The sequence below is a fragment of the Gigantopelta aegis genome, chromosome 7 (assembly GCF_016097555.1).
Source record: "Gigantopelta aegis isolate Gae_Host chromosome 7, Gae_host_genome, whole genome shotgun sequence".
In the NCBI taxonomy this organism is placed as follows: Eukaryota; Metazoa; Mollusca; class Gastropoda; order Neomphalida; family Peltospiridae; genus Gigantopelta; species Gigantopelta aegis.
Window position 1 is genome coordinate 15,666,785 of NC_054705.1, and position 24,512 is coordinate 15,691,296.

Sequence of the window (24,512 nt, forward strand, 5' to 3'; positions counted from 1 at the left end):
TTTTAAAATCGGAGATGGTCACCCAGCATCTCCTGAGATGGAAACAATAGGAACCGAACGACAATCCCTAACTGCCCTAACAATCGTCAAACTGCTGTCGAGACGCAGTTTTTGCGGAAAACCGGGGGGGGGGGGGGGGAGGGGGGAATGGGAGCCGCACCCGACAGTCCCGTTGCGAAAGGCAATGATCCCAACTGAGGCAAAGCGTTAAAAAATTCAACAAAACTCCGAAACAACGTTTCCTGAAAGCCTAACGGTCGTTTCTGCGCCAAGTGCGGAATGGTCGGAGTTTGCAGCCACAGAGTATCCCCAGCCGAGGGGTATCTGCGTGTACCTTGTCCTCTATCGAGTAAAGTCGAAGAGGTAAGGACCAAAGACGGTGCAAACTGTGAGGAGATGTCTGTTGCTACCGAAGTCACCGGACCCTTGGGGTAAACATATGCAAATGGAGGACCCAAACGGGATGAGTCCTCCACCCAACAGTAAACATCGGTCGGGATGCCATCAGAGACGGATCCCGGCATCGGAATAACTGGCTCAGTGCGAAGCAAACTGGCAGAACTCTTCTCGGGCCTTGAGAATGCTGAGGTGCCGAAGCGACTGTCAACAATCGAAGGCAAAGTCGGGGCCACCTGCTCTGTAGACGAAGCAGTGGACCTATGCACAACAGAGTGCATGTGCTCGGTAACCGATGAAGTCGTCAAAACCGGTGCCGCGACGACTCCACCCTGCACCCCCCCCCCTTCTGTTTGTAAAGGTAACCGTAAAGACAATGGCGATGCCTGAGACGAAGCCACACAAACAAAAGAAGGCGCCGTCACTAACAAAGACGGCTCACTTAGCACGGTCACAATAGGAGCCCGGGGGGGGGGGGGGGGGGGGGCGCGCTCCTGAAGTATCAGTAACACGGACTGACGAAGAAACACACTTGTGTTTCCCCCATTTCCGGACACTTTTCGAAGTGTCCACAGACTTATGGGACCTACCCACTTAAGTCCGACTTGCCGACTACTGCCGAAGCAGCCGACAAGATTTTGCTGGTACCCAAAACCTGAGTCTGCGAACCGAACCAAACCGAACCCACTGATTAGGAGACCACGTGGCGCAGATCTTGAGAACAAGACCGACAGTCCGGACACAACACGTGTGTGTCTTTACGTCGTAAAGGAAATATACAACCATCTCGTGCACAAACTTTCTGTGCGCTAGCTGTCAATGAACTTGCATCAGACATGGTAAATTCAACACAGAATTCCCAACTACCAACCGTATGTCAAGTTCAACCGAAATAAGATACAGGTAGCCTGTGCAAGGATAGCATTGCACATATCCGGCAAGGGGGAGAATTCTGCAGTGTGTAGGTATGACTCAGGTTGAATAGCATATTTGTTGTGCTAGCACAGTAAGTTGAATAAGACTATAAGACTATTGGCATGAATTCGGATACTATTTTATTAGAAATGTTCCCTGGGCTAACAAATGACATCTTATTTACTGTGTAACTGAAGGAAATTTTATACCGAGAGATTTTAAAAGAACTTTAAATAAAGATGCATCATCATGTTTGCTCTCTTTACATAAATAACAATAACAATGAAATGAAATAAAATAAACAAATAAACCTATATATCAATCGATACCATACATAATTTTTGCGTATATAATAACTCGATGTTGTGAAACCTGTGCGGTGGCTTCCCAAAGAATCATTTACTTAAAAACTTAAATTGTACATGAAGTAAACATCAGCTATCCATTAAAATAACCCAGTTATATCTATAGGCATCGGGTGTACCTCCTCCCCTTTCCTCAGCTATGAAACAGCTAGATGTCTAGAATATATATATATAAGCACTGCCCTTCATCATTTAAAATTAAAATTAATAACTGGAAAATGTCTGGAATTTGGTTGTTCTGATGTGGAATGATCCTATTGATAATACGGAATGGGGAGCAGACCGTAAGGTTATGCTCCGTCTGTATGGATCTCTCGTGAGGTGAAAACTTGACTATGGATGCATTGTGTATGCTTGCAGATGCTAGATCATATACACAACCAGGGACTTAGGCTTTGTCTTGGTGCATTTAAAATATCTGTAGAGAGCTTGTACGTGATGCACATGAACCTTGTTTCGGTGCTAGACGTGCAAAGCTTTCTCTGCAGTATGCAGATTAAATCTTTGCCGAAACATCTTACACATGATGCGGTGTTTGATAACAAATATATGACGTTGTTTGATGCAAGGCCGAAAGTTATCCATACATTTGGTCTTCACATTCAGCGTTTTTTGTCACTTCCCAACATTGATTTATCAGACACTTTGGAAATTCCTTCATATTTTGTTTTACCACCTTAGTGTATTTCACCACCTAACATTGTGTTTGATTTTGCGCATCTGAAGAAAGATTGTACAGATTCTGTTGTATATAAATAATAAACTGCCCTTCATCATTTAAAATTAAAATTAATAACTGTTCCTCCTGTCCTACATAATGGTACTGAAACATGTGTTGACTTGTCATTAAATGATATTGCATGTATGTTGTCTGCTGCTATCCTAACTTGGACTTTTCCCCTTTATTATATGTCCATGTATAGATAAAAAAAAAATTCAGCTTCTGAAGTCCCAGACTTAATTTTAAATAAACCTTTATTTTCTCCAAGATTGTATTTTTTTGGTATTTAAGCTTGGACCTTAAATACGGAAATACCTGGTGGGCCTACACTTCTTTTCTGGTGTGATAGCGTTTCCTTGACTACCAGTTGAATACATAATATGTACATATATACAATATAGACACTTTGGTCACTAAAAAATTACCTTTACCCGATAGAAAAGGTTGAAATATGATGAGGATAAAAATAATCACTTGGTAGATACGAGATTTTCATAACAGATAAACAGTGGTTTTCAAATACGTGTTTTACTTATTTGACATTTTCCATACTTTCCATTGCCTGTACATGTACACGGTTTTGACAACAAAAAGATAACAGATTTCTGCTTCTGAAAGAATAAAAAAGTGAAAATCGCAAAAACTGCACATACGAGGTTTTCTTAGTTCAGCGACGATAGTATCAACCAATTTATCTTTTCGACTTGGCAACATGTTTGGGACGGTGCAGTTGCGAACAAGCTTCATGCTATCAAGCCATTCTTGGGAGAGTGGCAGTCCTCCTATTGGCAGTGCAGGAAGAATGAAATTGTCTTGTGTCGTGCTCTCATCGGTCATACTTACTTGACCCATTCATTTATCTTGAAGAAAGATCCTTCACCTCAGTGAACACTATCAGTGACTTCTGACGGTGCGCCACATTTTGGTGGAGTGTAAGCATTTGACATAAACTCGAAAAGATATATTTGGACAACAAAATATGATGGAATCATTTCGATTCCATCCAGAATTTGTTTTACAATTTTTACGTGATACTGACTTTTACTCTAAATTTTAATTTGATATATTTGTGATATTTGTATTTTGCACAGTTCTTTACACTGTGTTTTTAGTTGACTCTTGAATTTACATACTGATGTTGATCATCACTTCATGTTTTAAGTTACCATAGTTTGACACCCAATAGCCGATGTATTTTCGTACAGGGGTATCATTAAACATTCATTCATTCATTCATTCAAAGAGCCTACAACGTATAGTGTGTATACAGATGTCTTTTGTATAGAATAAAACTTTGGTGATCAACTAAAAAGGTCTCCTTTTCATATTGTTCTGGAGGACAACTGACCCTGCTACCCCCTTCGGTAGCTACGATCTTGTTTTCACATTGGTTATTGACACATATAATAGAACTAAAATAGTTCACAAAAACAACAACAATTACACAACATACCACAGCAACGGGAGACAATGAGCACTTCTTCAATACGTATTTTCTGTTGAAGTATCACATACCACCATGGGTTTCTGGAACGTTGAGTTGCAGAACAACTATCACCAAGCCAAGTATTAGTTCTATTGCCATCCACCGCCTTCTCTGGAGCCATTGTGGGGTTGAATAATGTTGATTGGTTGGCAGTTCCATGCAGTGCCCAGTTTTTGCGGTTCACAGCATTGTTGTACCAGATGGTGCTCTTGGGGGCATGATACTTGTACTTAGACAAGTTCCCTGTGAAAACTGTACAAACAAAAATATTCATAAACAAATATAGTTTTGTGGCACACAACGATCAAACATAAAAAGACAGACAGACAGACAGACAGACAGACATGGGTAATTCCAGCTTCAAACGGAACTTTTCATCAAAACAAATGTTATGTAAACTGCACAATATTAAATAAGCAGCTTTTATTCTCCAATTCCATCCAGAACTTTAATTGCAATTTTTCTGTGATACTGACTTTCATTCTAAAATTTAATATTACCCATCTGTGATATTTGTGTTTTTCGCACAGTGCTTATTTAACTGTTACTTTATTTGTTTGCATTTACCATAGTTTGACACCCATTAGCTGATGTATTGTTCGTGCTGGGGTGTCGTTATCCATCTATTCTATGCTATCCTATTTTATCCTATTTATTTTCCATGTTTGTTTGTTGGTTTGTTTGGGGTTGTTTTTGTTTTTTTGGGGGGGTTTTGTTGTTGTTTTTTGTTTTGTTTTGGGGGGTTTCGGGTTGGGGGGTTTTCCCGCTATATCAATTATTTGTTAATTTCACAAGTGATGATATGAATTTTAAGCTTTTATATGTGCTTTTCTCAAGTCGCGCGACATGACATATTTTTCACTTATTTTTCCAAGTATAAGTAACTTATAAGTAAACGATTAGGATTGTGTATGCAAATGAGGTATCAATTATACAATGTATATATGACATGTAGTTGAAGTATTAACCACATGTCATGTCTACAAGATCCACTTGGCCACGTGACGGAAACTCCTTGGTCAGAATAGTTTGGACCACCACTCCTTTGGTTGTCGGCCTCTTGCGTTTCCGTTGACAGTACATGCATAGTGACTTGAACAATTCGATAGCTTCACGTGTCACATTCACATACTTTTTGGATAGTTCTTTCAGTATCCGACCACGTCCACCGTGGCCTGTTGAGATGTGTGTCCGCTTGATGACGTCAAAAGTGTCTTCAATGGAAACTTAGTACAGAGGTGTGTCTTCATCTGTTTGGCGCTTCTTGATCAGTTTCTCCACGTCTCCACAAGGATTTCAAACTTGGACATGAGGTGGTACTCGTGGTGGGTTTTCTTCCTGGGGTCAACAGAGATCTTCTTTAACTGGTCCATAATCAAGAAGTACTCTTCCTTTGGAATGTACACTTTCTTGCATGCTTCATACTTCTTAACCAGTTCTCTCTTAAATCGATCTTCTATAGGAACCTCCATGGTGGACACATACATTGATCTGCATGTGATTGGACTGGATTGGAAACTCTATTTACGTGCCCATATCCACAGAGGTTCAGGCATGCCCACCCTGGACTTAGCCTCTGACTCCGCCAGCGGCCAATTCCGGGACAGGAGGGGGGGGGGATAAGTTTGAAGTGGACAAAATTTGGAATAAAGCCATTTAGTAACGGTCCAGCGAATGCGCGGACCGACTAGTAGTCAGCATAGCGTTCATTTCTCCTACGGTAGACGCACACCCTGCCATCACCACGTTGTAAAGAAAATCTGGATTCATCCGAAAAAAGAATGGTATTCCAGCGTCGCCGTATCCAATGAGTGTGAACATGTGCCCAATTAAGACGATGACGTTGCGTTAAAACGCATCTGACGTAAGGACGTCTTGCATGTAAACCGTTCTCCCGCAGATGATTACGAACAGTTTGCCCAAGTCGTTGGTGCTTCCTGTCATTCAAAATCTTACGCGAAGATTTCGTATCGCTCGACTAGAACTCCCAACATGCCTTGCAATGTCTTCTGTCGACATGCCAGCATCAAGCATGCCAATCGCCTGTTCGCGTAAATTATTGGGTATTCTTGGCATACTAAAAATTCTACAATGTGAGTGAGTGAGTAAAAGTTTTACACGTGTGTATATACCACGAAGGTTTCACGCACGCCTGTCACGGGCTTAATCTCTGACTTTTGCCAGTGACTAAGTCCGGGCCAGGAGGGGGGAGGGGTACGTTTGAGGTGGGCGGAATTTGGAATAAAAAATTTAGTGGTCGGTCAATGACCTAAGTCCTAAAATCATAACGACATTCTACACTTCTACACATGTCCGGACTAAGAATTTAAAACCAAAAGTTTTTGACTGCTCGGCCTAAAAGGTTTTAAGGTGATTTGAGCAATTGATCGGGCACCAAAGTAAAGTGCGTTGGACTATTTATAAAAAAAATAAACATAAGAATTTTTAGCCGTGGCCGAAAAAATTTTAAAGTCCAACTTAGCCCAAAAAAAGAACAAGGAGGTTGGCGTCTACTTTGACGAGCCTGAAGATTCGCGGAGTAGAGGCAGGAGATGTTGGCGTCGTAGCAAAGTACGCACTACAGCACCGTAGTCGGGGCCGCAGACCGCCCGGATCATCTTGTGGATGTTCTTGTTGTCCAACTTGGCCGGAAGTATGACTTGGCGGTAGGTCTTGTCCCTCTGGTGTGTCACGACTACGGTGTCATGAGTTCCAAACATCTTGTTGTGGAGTTCGTATTTGCTGCTGTCCTCCAGGGATCTCCAGTCTGTGTTGAGGTGGCTGCGTCGGGTCAGTCATGTCCCCCTGCATGTACTGGTGAAGTTGTTTATTCAGTCCGTTCACAGCGACGGTCCATTCGGACTCTTCAGGGGGAGCGACTACCGGGGCTGGTCTCTCGGCCTTGGCTGGCCGGTCAGTCGGTGATGTTGCCTTCCTTTTTTCTCCAACGGTGGTCGATCGGGCCGATGGCGAGGCGACTGGCTGTACCGGAGATACGGCCAGTTCTTCCTGGGCCATGTGACGGTCGGTGATGGAGTGTTGAGCTCGTCCAGTTCAGTGGCCGACGGTTACCTTGGGGCTGGTCGCGTCGTCTCAGGTTGGACTGGGGGCGGCGTCGCAGAAGGGACCGCCACTGGCGGTTGAGCCACCAGCTTAGATCCCCCCCGTGCCACTCCTGGCACAGGTTTCCTCTTCCTCCACTTCCGATTCCTCGTCGGTGAGATCGCGTCCCCGTATACCAAGGTCACGGAAGCCAGTGACCCGGTGTGCGTGACGCGATACTCACTCAGCTTTCCAAAACTGGCGAGCAGTCCCCCCAGGTGGGGGGTAAGTCAAGAGCGCAGCTAACCACGTCTACTCTCATCGCGAGTTGAGTTGAAAGTTCCTTCTACAACGTAATTTTTAAAAAATTTTTTTACAAATTTTGAAGTGTTTTCAGTCACCTGACAACAATGTCAGTAAGACAAGTAAAACAAATTGACCAAATACTACACGGGACATGTCGAACCATGCATGCACGTGCAAATTGAATTTCACGTTGTCAACGATTAACAGTGCAAAAATAATCGATAAAATTCATGAATCTTGATAATACAGCTCAAGGCTAATACTACCTATATAATTTCATTACACAATGAATTCTTTAACACAACAAATACTATATGTACAATTCGGAAGTTTCTTTTTTTGTTCAGTATATATATATATATATATAAAACATAATAACAATGTCCAATGGCATAAAATATTTAACAGAATTATTATTTTTTTAATATATGGTAATAAAAGGTAGAGAGTAGATAGAATAGAAATGGGATAGTCGAGAAAAAATATGATAGTAATGATCCTATTGTTGGAGCTAACCTTATATGGGGCAGTAAAATCAGAATAAGTTAGTTAGTTCAACTCGAATCTCTTACTTTCAGCTATATATTTATGTACTGCTTTAAAAATTAAATTGTTTTCTTCAACTGGTAGGTTTATTGATCCAAATAGTAGTAAATCAATGTCTAAGATATCAAAGTAATTCCTTAACGATACAAATAAATCATATCTTTGTCTGATGAACAAAGGGCAGACATAAAAATAATGAAAATTATCTTCACAGTTATCTCCACATGCACAGCTTGGGCTATCAGAAAGATGGCTTAAAAATAAATTCTAGTTTAAGTTGCTAGCATAGTTACGAAGCTGAAAATGGATAATGTTACATTTATGATTTCCATAAAAATAGAGAGTAGATGAATGATTGGGATTTCCCTTTTTTATTAATTATTTATAGGTACGCAGACATGGTTCATTTTGAGTTAAACTGTCAAGATCATTCCACAACTCCAAAGTATTAGGAATAAAGCTGTTTTTATATGAATTAGTATGGCATGTTGGTGGAATGAATAGACGTTGATTTCTGAGTGTAAAATGATTAGTGGGATTAACATATGGCAAGATTTCATCCAGTAGATATTGAGGTGTTTCGCCTTTAAGTATTTTATGCATTAGAATTAATTTACTATTTTTGTTAAATATAAGTGAAGTATTAGTGATTCACCGACATTTAGCCAAGAAAAAATGCATGATTATAAATCATGTTTAAGCTAAGACAGAAGCAAGAGAAAGAAAAGAATAGAAAAGCGAAAAATTAAGAAAGAGAAAATGAAATTAAACAAGAACAAAATACGAGGATAAAGTAATATTAATAATAATAATAATAATAATAATAATAGAAATACCAGATTTAAAGAAAGAATATGGATTATTTACAATCTGTCTCATCGACTTAAGAAGCATTTGGTTTGGCTTAGTCTTTTGGTAAAAGCATAAGAAGACGGAAATTGCAGAAAGAAATCATTACACTTCCAATCATGAAATATAGGCCTACATAAAAGTTATGCTGTTGGTCAGGTGCTGGCAATTTTGCAGGGGAGGCTACGGACTATATATGGCTCAGATCAAGGCTGCAAGTGCCTGAATTACTAATGAGGGGTGTGGAAAACTGAAAACTTGATGTCCTGAAATGCAATTGCTTGCTTTCTACAAGTAAAATGCATCATGACATATATGATGGAATATACATATTAAAATAATTATTATTATAATTATTATTTGCTTTAAGTAGGAGTAGGGTTTGGGATGGGGGGGGGATGTCTTCAGCTGATGATTAAAAAAAAAAAATGTTATTCTTTTCTCTTTTTTGTGGTGCTTTTTGTGGGGTTTTTTTTTTTGGGGGGGGGGGGTGTTTTCTTTTCATTTTTGAAATTTATGAATTTGTTACAATTTATATGAACCAGTTGACAAATGTTGTATTTTTAAAATGTGCTCATCCTAGTGTTCCTAAAGATGTTGTTTCAGTTATTTTTTAATGTTACAAAAAACATTGTTCTCTTCTGGTTTGTGATCAGAGATTACTTACGCACTACATATTTCTTTACATACCTGAAAACTTCAGGCATCAAATTGAAAGAATTTTTGCAAGATCAAATACAAGTGACCTTTTGTGTTGCGTTAGTTACCCACACTTCATTTGTGATTATAGTTGCTCTGAGATTAATTGTATGCAATGAAATATTATTTAGATATGACTTTAGCACGGCCCATTTATTGCAATCAAAATGACTGTTAAAGGCATATTGTCACAGATTTAAGAACCTTATTTCTCTAAAAGTGGATAATAAATGAAAATTACATGAATATTTGGAAACGAAATCTAGCTATCACATCACCTTAACTGAATCACGATGGAGCGAAATCCATGTCAACCCTGTTGATAATATTATGTTTTTTAACTACATGTATAGACCATTGCCATAATTCAATTATTTTTATGAAATGTCACTAATAAGTGGAGTATGGTGGCTACGTAGATGGCTGAATAAAGTACATTTAGGGACAAATCAAATTTATATGTTTTTAGGTAATACTATGTTAGGCTATTTAATAGGTCTGTGGTCTGTGACAATATGCCTTTAAGAATTTTATTGAATACTTTTTTTCAATAAAATAATTAAGATGTTGTAATGTTTATAGCATTAATACCAGTAGCGATAAAGTATTATTGTTTAGTTACTATTAACGCAAGTCTTAATATAAGAATTACCGGAAATGTTTCCTTGGGCTACGTCTAAGCCAAGAGACGACAAGTCTATGTCCTCAGTAAATAAAAGCCATTATCATTTTTGATATGAGTTTGTTAACCAGAACATTACAGAATTGGCGATGAGGTAAATATGGAACTTAGATATTATGGCAATTTACGGTAGAGTCGATCCGTTTAATCAGGATGTCGAATCTCGGTTCGTTGTCCTAATTATTGACCCCAAAAAGTATTATATGATAATATATACATTTGATTTGTACCTAAAGTACTTTATCGAACCATCTACATAACCACCATATCTTATTTATTATTCATATTATATATATATATATATATATATATATATATATATATATATATATATATATATATATATATATATATATATAAAACAGTAGTGTCAAAACGAATTACCAAGCTTGTGTAGCGAGAACACTTGACCGTCCTCTGCGATGTAGGGTAAATAAATAAAAAAACACAAAAAAACAACAACACACAATTAAAATAAGTTATTAAAAATTAGTAAAAACATGTACTGAATCACAGTAAGCTTATAAATTAATTTATTTTAGTAACAGAAGCATGTTAAACGTTGATAATCCCGACTAGTTAGGCCGCAAAAAACTCTAAACATCTGGATCACAAACACCTTCATTTTCCCACCATGTCAGATTCATTATTATGCAAAATATGCCATAGCAGCTGACTTGGGATAGGAATTGTTACATTTTTAAAGAATACTCTGAACTAGACAGTAATTATATAAGATGTGACTATAAATACGACTGCCGTGTATATAGCATCCGCTAACGAGGGCTGACTATATTCACAGCAAAAATGTATATAGGCGGCAAATAAGTATTTGACTGATCCATATTACCGAACCATCTCGAACAAGAGGAATACATACTAAGTACTGTACAGTGCGTTTTCTGAACAAGGGAGGGGGTGGGGGGGGGGGGGGTATATGAATCTAGCGGACCCTTTTGTGTACGTTTTCCATAGACATGTGAATAGCGTAATATTGTCCATTCATTACTAAAAAAAATAATAATAATAATAAATAAAATAATAATAATAATAATAATAATATTTAATTTTACCGCAAATAAATATGACTGAAAGGTTATTTTGCTGTATTTAGTCAAATTTCAAATGCGCAAAATTGCAAGGGGCAATAAAACTCAAAATACTTTTCTTTTTTTCATATACCAGTAACACGGAGATCACTCCCGGGTCCCCCTCTAAATTTATGTAATATTTCTGTAACAACCGCCCCCACCCACCCAACAGCGATGTGTTTTTTACCAACATTACCAACTGGATTCAGCTGGGTTAAGTAATAATTAAGCCAACCTTTGGACAGCAAAACATGCGATGGTATACTGGTTTTTTGTGTGTGTTTTTTTTTACGCTATACATTAAACCGAATGACCAATTTGCGAATCAGTCAAAATAATTTCCAAACATTTAACGAAAAATGACTGGCTGGTCGTATGTCGCACTGGTGACGATGACAAACATGCTATTCGTTTTCGAACCAAGCACTATAGCGTTGTAACCGTCTAGACACTATCCCCTGCTAAATTCCATGCAAACGCGCCTGATAATAATAATATTAATAATAATAAATGGTGAGTATATGTTCTGACTGTTTATTATTTTATTTCAGCGTATTCGCAGTTATTTTCGTCATGAAATAATATATATTTTTATTATTTGCCATGTATATAGCCGGCCCTCATTTGCCAAGTCTCTATACATGGTGGTTGTTTATATAAATTCAAAAATATATTATACAGCTGTCTTTTATATAGCCTCATCACTACGACTCTGTTTTGCCGTATTTTGTATGACTTTTTTTTAGAAGAAGAGTTCCACATTTTAAAAATGAAGCGTGTCATGGAATTCCCTCGATCGTAGTTCAATTAAAATGTTTTGGATCATACAATAACTAGTTTTGGTATTCCAAATAAATGTAATTTCCATTTATAATCCATATTTAGATAAATAAGGACCCCTAAATCCGTGACTGAGTGCCTTTAAAGCAAACTCTCGTATCTCCTGACTGTCCTACTGACAAAACGTTTGAAGAATTAATACGGGTTATCCCAGATCACCACCACCCAAAACCCTTGGTTATCGTTCAGCGATTTAAATTTAACACATGTTTCCAGACTTTGTTGCTGAATTAAGACGTCAAGCGGAACATTGTGAATATGGTGCAATGTTAGATGACATGCTGCATGATCGTATTGTATGTGGGGTTTCTGATAAAGGTGTCCCAAAAACATTTACTTTTCGAAGCAAACCTAAATTCCAGTTGTGCACTAGAAATTTCGCGGAGTATGGAAATGGCTGCTCACAATGTGACATGCATTCAAAATGGTATGCATGGTCCTGTTTCTTCACGACAGGAAGAAAAGGTAAATAAAATGGTTCACAAAAACAAACAAAAACAATCTTGGACATAAAGAAAACAATCACAACAGTTCTAAAGAATTTGTTAGAAGCCGTGCTAAAAAGTTTCGAAATCCGAACATGAAGTATTACAGATGTGATGGATCATATTCTTCTAATAAGTGTCGTTTCAAAGATACTATTTGCAACTTGGGTCTACTGAATTATTATGGAAAATTCCTTCCTACCTCTCCAGTTTTGGCTCCCTTACATATCTTGCTGAGAAAAGATGTAAAATGGCAATGGACAAGTAACCAAGAAAAAGCATTTTCAGAGTAAAAAAAAAAACCTGCTTCAGTCTTCCAAAGTGTTGGTGCATTATGATGTCAATAAAGAATTAATTCTGGCTTGTGACGCTTCACGGTATGGCATTGGGGCTGTACTATCACACAAAATGCCTGATGGAACAGAGAAACCTGTAGCTTTCACCTCTAGAAACCTGAACTCTGCCGAGAAAAAGTATTCGCAAATTGCAAAAGAAGCACTCTCCGTAGTGTTTGGCGTTAAAAAAGTTCAACTCGTATTTGTTTGGTCGAACATTTTGCATTGCAAATGACCATAAGCCACTACAAACACTGTGTGGGGAATCTAAAGGAATTCCAACAATGGCTTCCACTCGTATACAGAGATGGGCATTAACTCTTTCTGCCTACAACTAAACATTCAGGTATATTCCGGGAAAGGACACTGGGCATGCTGACGCCATGAGCAGACTTCCACAAACTATGAAACCTGAATCTGTGCCTGTCCCTACAGAAAATGTGTTTTTCATTAACTTTCTTGATTCTTCTCCAGTTACAGCTGAGGAAATAGAGAAACAGGGGTTGAAATTTAATTTCTTTTACCACTATCCCAAAGGAATAGTGAATTTCAAAAAACACTATTCCATCTAAAAATGTACTATCCCTTCAATTATTAATGTACCACTAGTTTTCATGACTGTGCTATGTCGCCCTGTACAACACTGCGTAATGAACAGTTGTTTATATACTAGTCTATGCATTACTGCGTACTAGTTGGAATTACAAACGAAAAAGATTAAGCGGAATAGTCGCAGGTGATTTTCGGTATTCCATGCTTTATTTTCACTTTCATGACGGAATACTGGAAGAATTGTCTCGAAATTTACTATTTGCGGAATAGCGTAAAATTCGACCCCTGAGAAACTGACTCAAGCTGATCCTGTTCTTTTGAGAGTGAAAAGATTCATTACGAATGGTGGGACTAATTCAGATGAACCAGCATTGAAGCTGTATAATGTTCGAAGAAATGAGCTGAGCACTCATGGTGGAATTGTACTATGGGAATCAAGAGTAGTCGTACCCCCATAGGGACGTTTATGTGTCCTCACAATGTAACATTATTCTCACCCTGGAATCGTGAAAATAAAGACCCTTGCATGTAGTTAAAACAAACATTGACTCTGAAATAGAAATGACAGTTCGCAAATGTAATTCGTGCCAAGTAAATGTGCAAAGCACACGAGCTGTGGAAATACATCCACATTGACTATGCTGGTCCTTTCATGAACGAAATGTTTCTGATTATAGTTGATGCTTTCTCAAAATGGATGGATATACATGTGATGACAACGGCAACTTCGCAAGCTACAATTGAGAAACTCGAAATGATATTTGCCATGCATGGCTTGCCTACCAACGTTGTATCCGACAATGGAACTTCATTTACAAGCTGCGAATTTGAAGCATTCATGGCTCGAAACAATATCGAACATATAAAGACTGCTTCCTACCACCTAGGATCCAACGGACTAGTAGAACGTTGTGTCCAAACGTTCAAAGAAGTGATGAAAAAAAATCGAAAGGTGATCTATAGAATGAAAAATGTCTCGCTTTTTGTTCAGATACTGAGTTATGCCACACTCGGCGACCATCGGAGGAAGTTGAGAACTAATCTTGACCTCCTTCACCCTGATGAGACTGCAAAAATTAAAAAGGTTCAAGCAAATAAAAAAGTTCACCATGATACACAATGTAAGAACAAAACTTTTTCTGTTGGTGACAAGGTATTTGCAACGTTTGGTAGAGGTTCTCGCTGGATTCCAAGTACCATTATAAGTCAAACCAGTTCGGTATCCGTGATCAAACACTTGAAGGTCAGATTATTCGTAGACACCATGACCAATTGAAACACAGTTACACAAATGAAACTGTGTATTCTGATGTCATTCTGGATTCGTGGATACCACACAACATACTACACTTGTAAACAGTCAATCCATTGTGCTCAACCCTTTGCAGCACAGTCAACCCATTGTGCTCAACCCTGTGCAGTAGGCCGCTCCAGAGCCTGTCAACCCTCCAGTTCCTGTTCACAGAGTTACTAGACATTCAAAACCACCAGACAGACTGAATCTCTAAGTGCAAAGATATTTCAGTATTATTGCAGAGATATATCAGTGTTATTTTAGTATTGTTCTAAAATGAGTTGTTTGCTCTGAAGTTAATGTGCAAGGTTAACATTTTAGTTAGATAAACAAGTTAAAAACTGTTCAAGATGAATAACAGTGTGTGTTAAAATACTATGTACTGTTCCAGATAAATATACATTTTAGTTTATTTGCATCACAAAAGAAAGTGAACTCTAATGCGGGATTAAGTTAACCATGTTAGTATTCAGTAACATTAATTCAGTAAATTTTCAAGGAATTATGTTTTAAAATTAGAGGGAAATGAATGTAATGTTTATACCATTAATACCAATAGCGATATAGAAACTATTATCGTTTAGTTACTGTTGCCCAAGTGTTAATATACCAATTACCGGAAATGTTTCCTAGGGTTACGTCATAGCCAAGAGACGACAAATCTATGTCCTCAGTGAATAAAAGCCATTTTCATTTTTGATATGAGTTTGTTGAACCAGAACATTACAGATGTTAAAAAATGTCTGAATGTTGCATCAGTTACAGTGGAATTGACCTACATCAGGAGGATTAAAATTCTGTATTGCTGTAAGTTTTTACAACTTATCAGCATTATACAAATATAAATATCAAAATAATGAAATACTGCACAGGATAATGGTGGAAAGTGGTTTACTTTATTGAATACATAATATATACTAATATGCATGTACCCCCCCCCCCCCCCCCCCACCACATACTTAGCAGCAGCGATGATTTTTATATATTTATGCATGTATTTATATATATATATATATATATATATATATATATGTGTGTGTGTGTGTGCCCCCCCCCCCCCCCCACACACACACACACACACTTTTTGGCACCTTCCTACACCCGTGGATTTAGTTCAAATGTGTGGCGTCAAACTAATTTATGCTAATCGTGATGACATCGTATTACCGATGAAGACAACTTTAGTACAGCGGTCACTCATAACATGGAAAATATTTTCCATATTTTCTCAGTGAGAAATATTCTGCATTGGCCTAACAAACAATACTATTGGACTATTGGACACTTACAAACCAATGACCTTGTCGGTATTAAATATGACGTCATCACGATTGGCAAAAAAACAAAATGACGTCATGTTGTTTAAAGAGTTTGCGTTTACGGCTCTGTTCTGGGTGTTAAATTAGGAGATAACCATATGGATTTTTTAAAATTATTATTTGCGGGTTTATTGTCTATTTGATCCTGTAACGCCTTCGGTCAAAAATGAAATATGTGCGGGCATCAAACAGACATTAACACCCACAAATTTAAAAACTCCATATGGTTATGTCCACTGTAAACTGAATCGTTGTTTTTTTGGACTAACTGTATATTTGGTATTTCTTGAACAAAATACCTGCCTACAATCTAACTGTAGACTCTTGAATCTTCAATTTCGCCTGTTCCAATTGCTAATGACGTCATTGACTTTCCGGGTGTTATTCTCATTTGATACCAGAGTGGTGTGGTGGTCTTTCAGCCACAGGTCTGTATGATGTAGTGAAGTAGTTGGCTTGTACTTCTCACTTTCAGCTGCAGCCACCTGATAGCCTAATGGTGAAAAGGTGGACAGAGGCATATAAGTCCCACCCTTCTGGTACATAACCTCTCGACAGACAAGACTCCCTCAGTGCCCCCTGCATATGTAGCTTGGCACATCATGGTAACTGGACCTTTGCAGACCCAGGCTAGACTGAGGAGGATCTCGGAGCAGCTGGAGCCACAGAGGTGCAGTGTGCATGACCCATCAGCATATGGACACGCTCTGACACTCACTAATCTAGCTCCAACTATGGATAAATAGCACAGACAGACAGAGTACGCAAATCTGTCTAAGAGAAGGAAAACTCTAAACTCAAACCCGAGTTGGTATGCAAGACATCTAGGAGATGGACACTCCAAAATCAAACCAACGGGCAGGCAGAGCTCACAAGCCCAGTAAGGCAACCTGCCTATAAGAGAAGGACAACTCAGACTACGAATCACCCGGGTGGAATGGATTCGTCAATCATGAAAGGCAACCATTCTTGGGGAGGAGGCTACCCCGAGTAAAATTCCCAACCACCGAAGTCAGAAGACATCAGCCAGTTTGGCGTGGGAAAAAATCTGATGTTTACGCACTTACAATCATATGGCCGTGTCACGGGGATCCTATAATACCTGTAACTGAATGAAACACGATTATCAAAATATCTCTCCTAACTGTATATCTATTAGATCTCTCTGTAACAGGCAGTTATACCCACGTTGGCTCATCTAGGTATGATCAGAGATAAGATCTTATATAAAGTAGTTAATTAACAACAACAAATAATAACAACCCAGAACTGATCACTTAATTAGTTAATCTCTAGGTGTCTAGTTTACACAATATGCTAATCACTTCACTGTAACACAACACCCACACATGTGATAATTGAGAAACGCTGCCAGGGGAACTTAATTAATAAAGGAATTACAACTCTATTCCTAACTGGTTAATGTTTAATTAACCCTAACTACTCATTCAATAACCTTGTAATACAGACTTAATACTGGTACCTATCACAATAAAGACAATAACCTACAGTTTACCTAGGTCCTCTAGGATGACTGGATAAGCTTTATATATATATATATATATATATATATATATATATATATATATATATATCAGAACGGTGAGCCTACAGTATACTGCGTCAGATGACCGGCAGCACCGTCTAATAATATTGGTATAATACAGTATTAAAATATTTAAAGTCACATCAATCACAACAAGGTTATACAACAGAGCAGAATGGACTAACGTTCCCCCTGGAAGCCTTCCTATGTTTCTGCCCGATATCTCTAAAACGCTAGCTATTTATTCAAAACTCTCAGAGACAGCGAATATCGCCTGGGGGCACAACGCGGTACCTCACCTATCATCTGATATTTCCACCTCTCCCAGAGTCGGTATATTTTCTTAGATCGCCAGACTGGCTGTCGCCATTCCGCGAGCAATCCCCTGGCCATAAACAGCACTACCGGAGTTATTACGTAACTACTGGCCACATGGCCTCCATACCTGCGCTGGGTGTGTATTAGACGTTCGACGACAGTCGCGCAAAGGTATCACGTAACAAGTTGCCCATCTGGGCTTAAGTGCAATTTGGAACTGCACACGGCCCTCTAAAACAATTAATATCGCCACAGGCGAAAACAAAATTAAGAGCATGTTCCGTCACAGGCCGTATAAATATCATTAGAAAGATGTAGTTTCATCCTGTTTGACCGCAGCCAGGATAGGACGAGGCCGGGCTCCCAGTCTCGAAGGGGCCCAAAACAAGCTACTGACCGCGGCTCTGAATCTCCTGCCATGACTGGGGGAGACCAGAGTAGAGCTACCAGTCACCAACAACTTCACATCATGCACTGGAATGCCGAAGGGGTGTGGCAAAAGAAGACAGAGCTGCAGAACTGTCTAAAAACTGAAAGCATCGACATCTGCTGTATCCAATAATCTCATCTTAACAGCTCCCCCTTAGATTCTTTGTCAGAGGATGCGATATCTACAGACAGGACCAGGAAGATCAACCAAAGGGTGGATTAATACTACTTGTAAAGAACTGTATACCATCTGTTGAATCTAAAAGATCTGTGGACACAGACACAGAATACATAACGGTAAAACTTCTTCTACCACATAGGAACCTGACTGTTTGCAATCTCTACAGCCCACCAAACAAGATGATCCAGCTATTTAACATATAGCCAAATGAGGGAAAACTGGATTATAGTGGGCGATTTCAACAGTCACTCTCCCAGTTGGGGTTATAAAAGTCTTGATTCCAAGGGTGAAGAAGTAGACGAATGGATGATTAGCAACAACCTCATTAACAAACACCTTCTACTTAAGAGCCTGGCGAACAACCAGTAACCCAGATCTAGCCATTGCCACCGATGACATCCACAAGCTCTGTGGTAGTGACCATAAGCCTGTCATCCTAAATATAAAAAAGCAGACCAGCTTCGGTGGAAGTAAGTTACAAGCCAGCTGGAACTACAAAAAAAGCAAACTGGAACCTTTTAAAAAAACTTACAGACTCTATTTGTAAGAAAATCGGCATCTCAGTGTAGACCGAAATGCCTGCATGTTCACATCTGTCATTTTTGATGCAGCAAAGCAAGCAATACCAAGAGGAAAAAGACCTTTGTGGAACTCCACTCTGGACAAACTACACAAAGATCTAAGCGAGGCGCGTGAGAATATGGAGAAAAAGTCATCCATTCAAAACATTGTGAAGTACAACAACCTGAAAACAGCATTCAATAATGAAAAGCTAAAACAAACCCGGACAAGCTGGAACGAAAAAAAACTGCATCCTTAAATCTAGAAAAGGACACAAAAAAACTTTGGCAATTGATAAACATGTTGAATGAAGATAACAGTCAGAGGAGGAAAATAACAGCGGCTGCAAACATCTTTGGCAGGGTCTACCAAGCAGAAAGTGAAAGCAAGCTCCCAACTGGAAGACGTAGGGAAGTGCAAGAACAGACCAGAGAAATACTGAACATCCCTGGCCCCGAGATTAGCCCTTGCATGGGAAAACACCTGAGTTTGTATGAGCTGGAAGATGCTCTAAGAAAGCTAAAGCAGAAGAAAGCTCCAGGTCCCGGTGGAATCACAAATGAAATGCTAAAACACTCTAAAAGTACTCTTCTTTACATTTTCAACCAGAGCTGGCATATGGGGAAGGTTCCAGAAAAGTGGAAAGAAGCCCACATTAGACCCATTCTAAAGAAGGGGAAGGACAAGGGAGATGCCAAAAGTTACAGGCCAGTCAGTCTCCTCAGCTGTGTAGGAAAACTGATGGAAAGAATCATCAACAAAAGACTTCTCTGGCACCTGGAATCCAACTCTATCCTATTCCCAACACAGACAGGCTATAGACAACACCACAGCACAGAAGACCAGCTGGCATACTTGACAGAAGAAACTGAAAGCTCATTTCAGAAGAAAAAGAAAGTTCTAGCAGTCTTCTTTGATATGTTTGGAAAGAGGGACTGCTGCTCAAGCTTCTGAAGGCAGGTGTCATGGGGAAAATGCACAGATGGCTGAACAATTATTTGTTCCAGCGCACTGCCAGAGTGGAGGTTGACTATAAACTCGGTAATCGTATCAGAATGAGAGAGGGAGTGCCCCAGGGAAGTGTAATCTCACCCACACTATTCCTCATCTACATAAACGATATCACAACAAACAATCACACCCAAACATGTGTCTAACACCCTGCATGCAGATGATCTCACAGTATGGACCTCCTCAGAACATACATCCACAGCAACATACAGAATACAAAACACTATAGACAGCGTGTGTGCCTGGACAAAAAATGGGGACTCCAGCTCAACCAATCAAAGACCGTCCGTCTCAACACTTTTCTCCCTATCCACTCAAAAGGAAAAGGTCATTCTTAAGCTTTCAGGCAAACTAGTGCCCCAAGTAGATACTGGAACTTTCATTGGACTGAAATTAGACTCAAGACTAACTTGGAAGTCTCACAATCAAACCATGGAAACACGAGCTGTTAAAAAACGTTCCCTGATGAAAAAACTTGCTGGAACCAACTGGGGTGCCAACTCCAGGATCCTTAAGCAATTGCATACAGGAACCATTCGACCTACAATGGAATATGCATCTACAACTTGGACAACAACTTCTAAAACACAAAAGAATAAGTTAAATAACACTTGGGCCTCAGAATTATCCTTGGGGCCATGAAAAGCACTCCAATCAGTGAAATGGAAAAAACCACAACAGACCTCGAACCTCTGCAATCCAAGCAACAATGCAAGGTCCTTATCGAGGGAGAAAAGATGAAATGACTGCATTCACATCCACTGCATCAAAGACTCCAGGAAAAACAAAGTCTTACCCACCTGACATATAATTGGCAAAAGAAACATTATGATTGCATCAGCCAAAATGCCTTGCAGTGTGAGAAACTCTCTCCAAATATCTGGCTGCAAACACACCTTCATGAAATCAGGCTGAATGTTCCAGAACTTGCCAAAAAGTGGGAGCAGCCACCACCTCTTTAGCTAACCCTCACCATAGAAATGATTCATGAGCGTTATCAAAGTCAACATGGATCCATGCCTTCACAGATGGTTCAGCAGAGAATGCCATACGAAATGGTGGAAGTGGAGCATATATCAGTTATCCAGATGGATCCTCTGTCTCCCTTTCCACCCCAGTTGGAGAGCTAAGCTCAAATTACACAGCAGAAGTGCAAGCCCTTATCATCGCGACAAAACATCTGACTGAGGAAGAAGGACAACATAACACAGTGCTTCTCACTGACTCCCTGTCTGCACTCCAGTCACTTTCATCAGGACACACATACCATATCACCAAACTGCTGCAAACTAAGCTAAACATCCTTGCCCAAAGCCGAAAAGTGACCCTCCAGTGGATCCCAGCACACATAGGAGTTGCAGGCAATGGAAAAGCTGACTAACTGGCCAAAGCCGGTAGCTGCCTTCCACAAACCCAATCCTCCATCTCATATGGTGAAGCCAAGACTCTTCTAAAACGAAAGTTCAAATGTGTTTGGAAGACCAGAAAAATGGATACACCCCTAACAAAAACTGCATAAACCAGTTAGACAGGAAAGAACAAACCATAATTTTCCATCTGCGAACTGGACATTGCCGGCTGAAAAAACCTGAAAAAGATGGGTCTCGCAAATACTGCCCTGTGTGAATGTGGTGCTGAAGAACAAACGCCAGAACACATCCTACAAAACTGCCCACACCTGGAAGAGAACCGTCAGAAAGTTTGTACACAAGACACACCCCTCAATAGCAAACTCTGGAGACTTCTTGATAACCTCCAAAAGACGTCACATTTCGTCATCACATACGGCTAAATCTTGATTGAGCACAGAAGAAGAAGAATTTGATCCCGGAAAAAGAATGTAATTAACCAATCACAATACAGAACACACTCGCAGTCAGTTTACAATTTATAACAAAATGTAATTTTAATGCAATTCGTTATAGATTTTTTTTACCAGAATAAAGAGAACTTTTGTTTTTGAAAATTATCTATGAACGTGATTAAAGGGAAATACCCTAGCTTTTAAACACCAAGGAATATTTTTCAACCTAGACCCTAGTTTCAACCCATAAATATGGACACCAAGTTTGGTTAATTTACAAATCTGTAACAAATTCGGATACAAGAGAGTGAAACAAGAGTCTGTGACGTTGAAATACCCTTAAAAATAGACTGAAACGCGACTTCATAACCATTACTTCTCAGACGCACGTGCGTTTTTAAAAATATGAAAAATGATTTTTTTTAGAAACACCAGGGTGACCAGAAACACTTCGGTTGTACGGAAATGGATAACCTAAACAATAAAATATAAGTAATGTTTGATTTCAGTGATCATAAATAGGGTCTCTTCCTTTAAATTACAAAGTTATAGCAATACTCAGAACAATGCGTAAAGTGGTTTACATCATTTCTATACACGTACGTGCATATGTGTGTGGAAATAAAGGCTTTTAGAGAGAAAAAAATAGCTGAGGTAATAAATAGAATAACAAACTCGGTACCAGTTATTATCAAATTTATGTCCCTCGTGAAATAATGTTCATATGTCACTAGCTAAAGCTGAAAATTATCAAAGGCGTAGCAGCTCGTGACAACTGAAAATTATCAAAGGCGTAGCGTCCATTACGCACAGTACCCATGTGCGTAATGCAAAAAATAATAATAATCCGGGAATAGGTCGAGCCTGTCTGTAATTGTTCTATAAAATATGCTCTTAAAATTGATAGAAAAGGCTCAGAATGCAGTTACAGGCGTCCAGAGTTCCAAAATTTTCACGGGGGGAAGCCCCTTGAATCCCCCCGCTCCGGCATGACTTCGGCGTGTGCAGTCCTTTTTTTTCTGGCTACGCCCCAGATTATTTCATTCAGGACATAAAACTGGTAACTCGTTTATTATCTCGTTTACTAAATATAGAATGAAAATGTTATTTTAGAAGAGTTATAGGATAAATAGAATTCGCTACTCGTCTTTTTTTAATATGTAATTTATCAACCTCTTCTACTTCGGTAGCCTCAACAAATACCGACTAACATAGACTCGGTTGATATTTTCCATATTAAAAAAATACTAATGACGAATTCTCTACATATTTACAAATATAAATGAACTTGCCTGCTGTGTTAAAGAGAACGAGGAGAAGGAATCCAATGAGAAATACTTCTCTCATGCTTCTCCTTCAATCTTGTACTAGCTGCTAAAAAAAAAAATATATATATATATATATATATATATATGTATATGTATATGTATATGTATATGTATATATATATATATATGTATATATATATATATATATGTATATATATATATATGTATATATATATATATATATATATATATATATATATATATATATATATATATATATATATGATATATATATATATATATGTATGTATATATATGTATATATATGTATATATATAACACACACACACACACACACACACACACACACATATATATATATATAAAATATATATATATAAAATTTAATTAGTCACATACACAAATACACGGATACGTGTGTGTGTCTGTGTGTTTTAGTGTGTTATTTTATAAATTGTATTGTTATCTATTTCTGTGATTGTTATTTTGTAAATGTGTGCCAAACGTGGTGTTTTCATGCGTTTTAAATTATATTTTGAAAAGTGCATTCGCCCGCTCAACAATGAAAATATAAAAAATATTCCAGAAAACGTGTCCTTTACGTTCATGATCGCCCTGCCGTTTGGGCCACATACACAAACAAACGCACAAATGTGAATGTTTGTATGTATTTTACTATAACATTTTCTCTTTTACAAAAATTAAAACAAAACAGAAAATTTAATGACCACACTGAGGCATCAGAATTAAAAAAATTATATCGTAGCTCTGTGCAAGAAAGAACCAAAATGTGTTGACAATAACATCGACTGCCACTTGCTCACAATTGCCAGGAAGCCTGCAGCAAATTATACTGCTAAAATGCACGATATGTTTCCGGCAGCATGATATTATAAGACTCCATCATATGTGGTCATGTGGGATAGAACAAGTACACCCGAGGTGGTGAAAATTTCGACCCATGACGAAGCTTGCAGAGTCCCATGGTCGAAATTTTCAACACTGAGGGTGTACTTTTTCTATCCCACATGACCACATATGATGGAGTCTTTTTCTCTCATTCATTCGGGGTATAAACCATTATTTTACACGAACAGAAAAATATGGCTGAACAAGTAACTTTTTTATTTGACCATTTTATTATAAATAAACTACACTATCGTATTTGCCATGTTTGTTTCAGGTGTTAAATAAAATTTAACACTATAAATTAACTAGATATCTTTTAAAATGAAGGTTTTAATAACAAAATATTAATTTAAAACTGTGTCTAATGACCTCACGTCATCATCTCACATATTACCAACGTATATTAAATGCATATTATCATGTTAAACGCAAGCGCGTGATATCCCATGTAAGATAGAAATTTCGTACATAGCTTTCTTTCATGGGGTAGCTCTGTCCTGCCACACTATATAACCGAGGATGAGAGAAAATAGTTTCAGAA

General features: G+C 38.5%; 1 protein-coding gene and 1 long non-coding RNA gene across 2 annotated transcripts in view; both read right to left on the reverse strand.

Annotated features, from left to right (window-relative positions):
• The window catches only part of LOC121377931, a 90,189-nt gene extending 67,048 nt beyond the window's left edge, over positions 1-23,141 (reverse strand). The window contains exons 1-2 of the mRNA XM_041506026.1: positions 23,066-23,141; positions 3,851-4,135 (exon numbers count right to left, since the gene is read on the reverse strand). Of these exons, the coding sequence (XP_041361960.1) occupies positions 3,851-4,135; positions 23,066-23,120 (340 nt within the window). The 5' untranslated portion in view covers positions 23,121-23,141. The remainder of the gene's footprint in view (positions 1-3,850; positions 4,136-23,065) is intronic.
• On the reverse strand, positions 2,667-3,364 carry LOC121377696. The gene is made up of 2 exons (XR_005958647.1): positions 2,905-3,364; positions 2,667-2,870 (listed from the first exon to the last, which is right to left on the reverse strand). It is a non-coding gene; the product is annotated as an uncharacterized LOC121377696 (long non-coding RNA).
• Positions 23,142-24,512: the final 1,371 nt, after the last annotated feature.